The sequence below is a fragment of the Myotis brandtii genome, unplaced genomic scaffold (assembly GCF_000412655.1).
Source record: "Myotis brandtii unplaced genomic scaffold, ASM41265v1 scaffold510, whole genome shotgun sequence".
Classification (NCBI taxonomy): domain Eukaryota; kingdom Metazoa; phylum Chordata; class Mammalia; order Chiroptera; family Vespertilionidae; genus Myotis; species Myotis brandtii.
In genome coordinates, this window is record NW_005369443.1 from 228,249 (window position 1) to 229,115 (window position 867).

The 867-nt window shown below is 57.0% G+C and overlaps 1 protein-coding gene across 1 annotated transcript in view; it reads right to left on the bottom strand.

Annotated features, from left to right (window-relative positions):
• NSUN5 (NOP2/Sun domain family, member 5) overlaps positions 1 to 867 on the bottom strand; it is a 9,445-nt gene that overhangs the window by 8,240 nt on the left and 338 nt on the right. The window contains exons 2-4 of the mRNA XM_014548498.1: positions 767 to 860; positions 236 to 410; positions 44 to 152 (exon numbers count right to left, since the gene is read on the bottom strand). Of these exons, the coding sequence (XP_014403984.1) occupies positions 44 to 152; positions 236 to 410; positions 767 to 860 (378 nt within the window). The remainder of the gene's footprint in view (positions 1 to 43; positions 153 to 235; positions 411 to 766; positions 861 to 867) is intronic.

An 867-nucleotide genomic window follows, 5' to 3' on the forward strand; every position in this document is an offset into this window, starting at 1 on the left:
ACCACATCCCGATCAGGGCAGCTAGTCAGGGTTCTCTGCTCACCTGGAAGCCCGGCCCTGGTAGGAGAAACCTTGTCTCTTGAAATAATCGATTGCATCATCAGAGCAGGTCTTGAGCGTGTTCACCCGCACAAATCGAGGCACCTGGGAGGCTAGGAAGCAACCAGCCATCAGTGGGCAGGAACATGCCATTTGAGGGCCTGATGGCTGCCCCCACCCCCACAACTCAGCTCACCTGCGCCAGGCCCACATCCCACTTCCAACAAGTCCTCATTCCGGCTCACACCTCGATGGACCTTCAGCCGGGCCAACTCGGCCTTCAGCCTGGCCTGGTGTCGGTTCAGCAGAGGCTTCCATCTGCCCCCGCCCCCTCTAAAGCCTCTTCCCAGCAACAGCTCATACACCAGCACCTGGAGATGGAGAGACCAAGAGGTAAAAACAAAACCCTCAGCATTCCTGCCTTCCCGCTCCATAGCGTTGGAACTGGAAAGGCTAAACAGACCACCCGTCGAGGCAGTAACAGGTGAAAGTGAGGTGCCTTGTGCGGATCACACAGAAATTAATGGCAGATGGAGGATCTGAACCTGAAGTCTAGCTTCCCCGGTCCTGAAGCCTTCCGCTCACCAGCAGAGCTCAAGACCACAGCCCTCCTCCGCGTCAACATCACCCTTTGCTTTACCTAAACCGCCCCTGCCATTGCTACTTCGTACTTTTGCTCTTGTTTACTCTTTCGCACAGGCTTGAAGTTAAAGCGTTTTCATCTCACCTCAATTCCCAACTCAGAGGCGCGTCCTGATCTCAGAGGCGCTACCGCCACACGGCGGCCCGGAGGGAGCTCGGACCGGGTTCGGAGGGACTCCCTTCCCG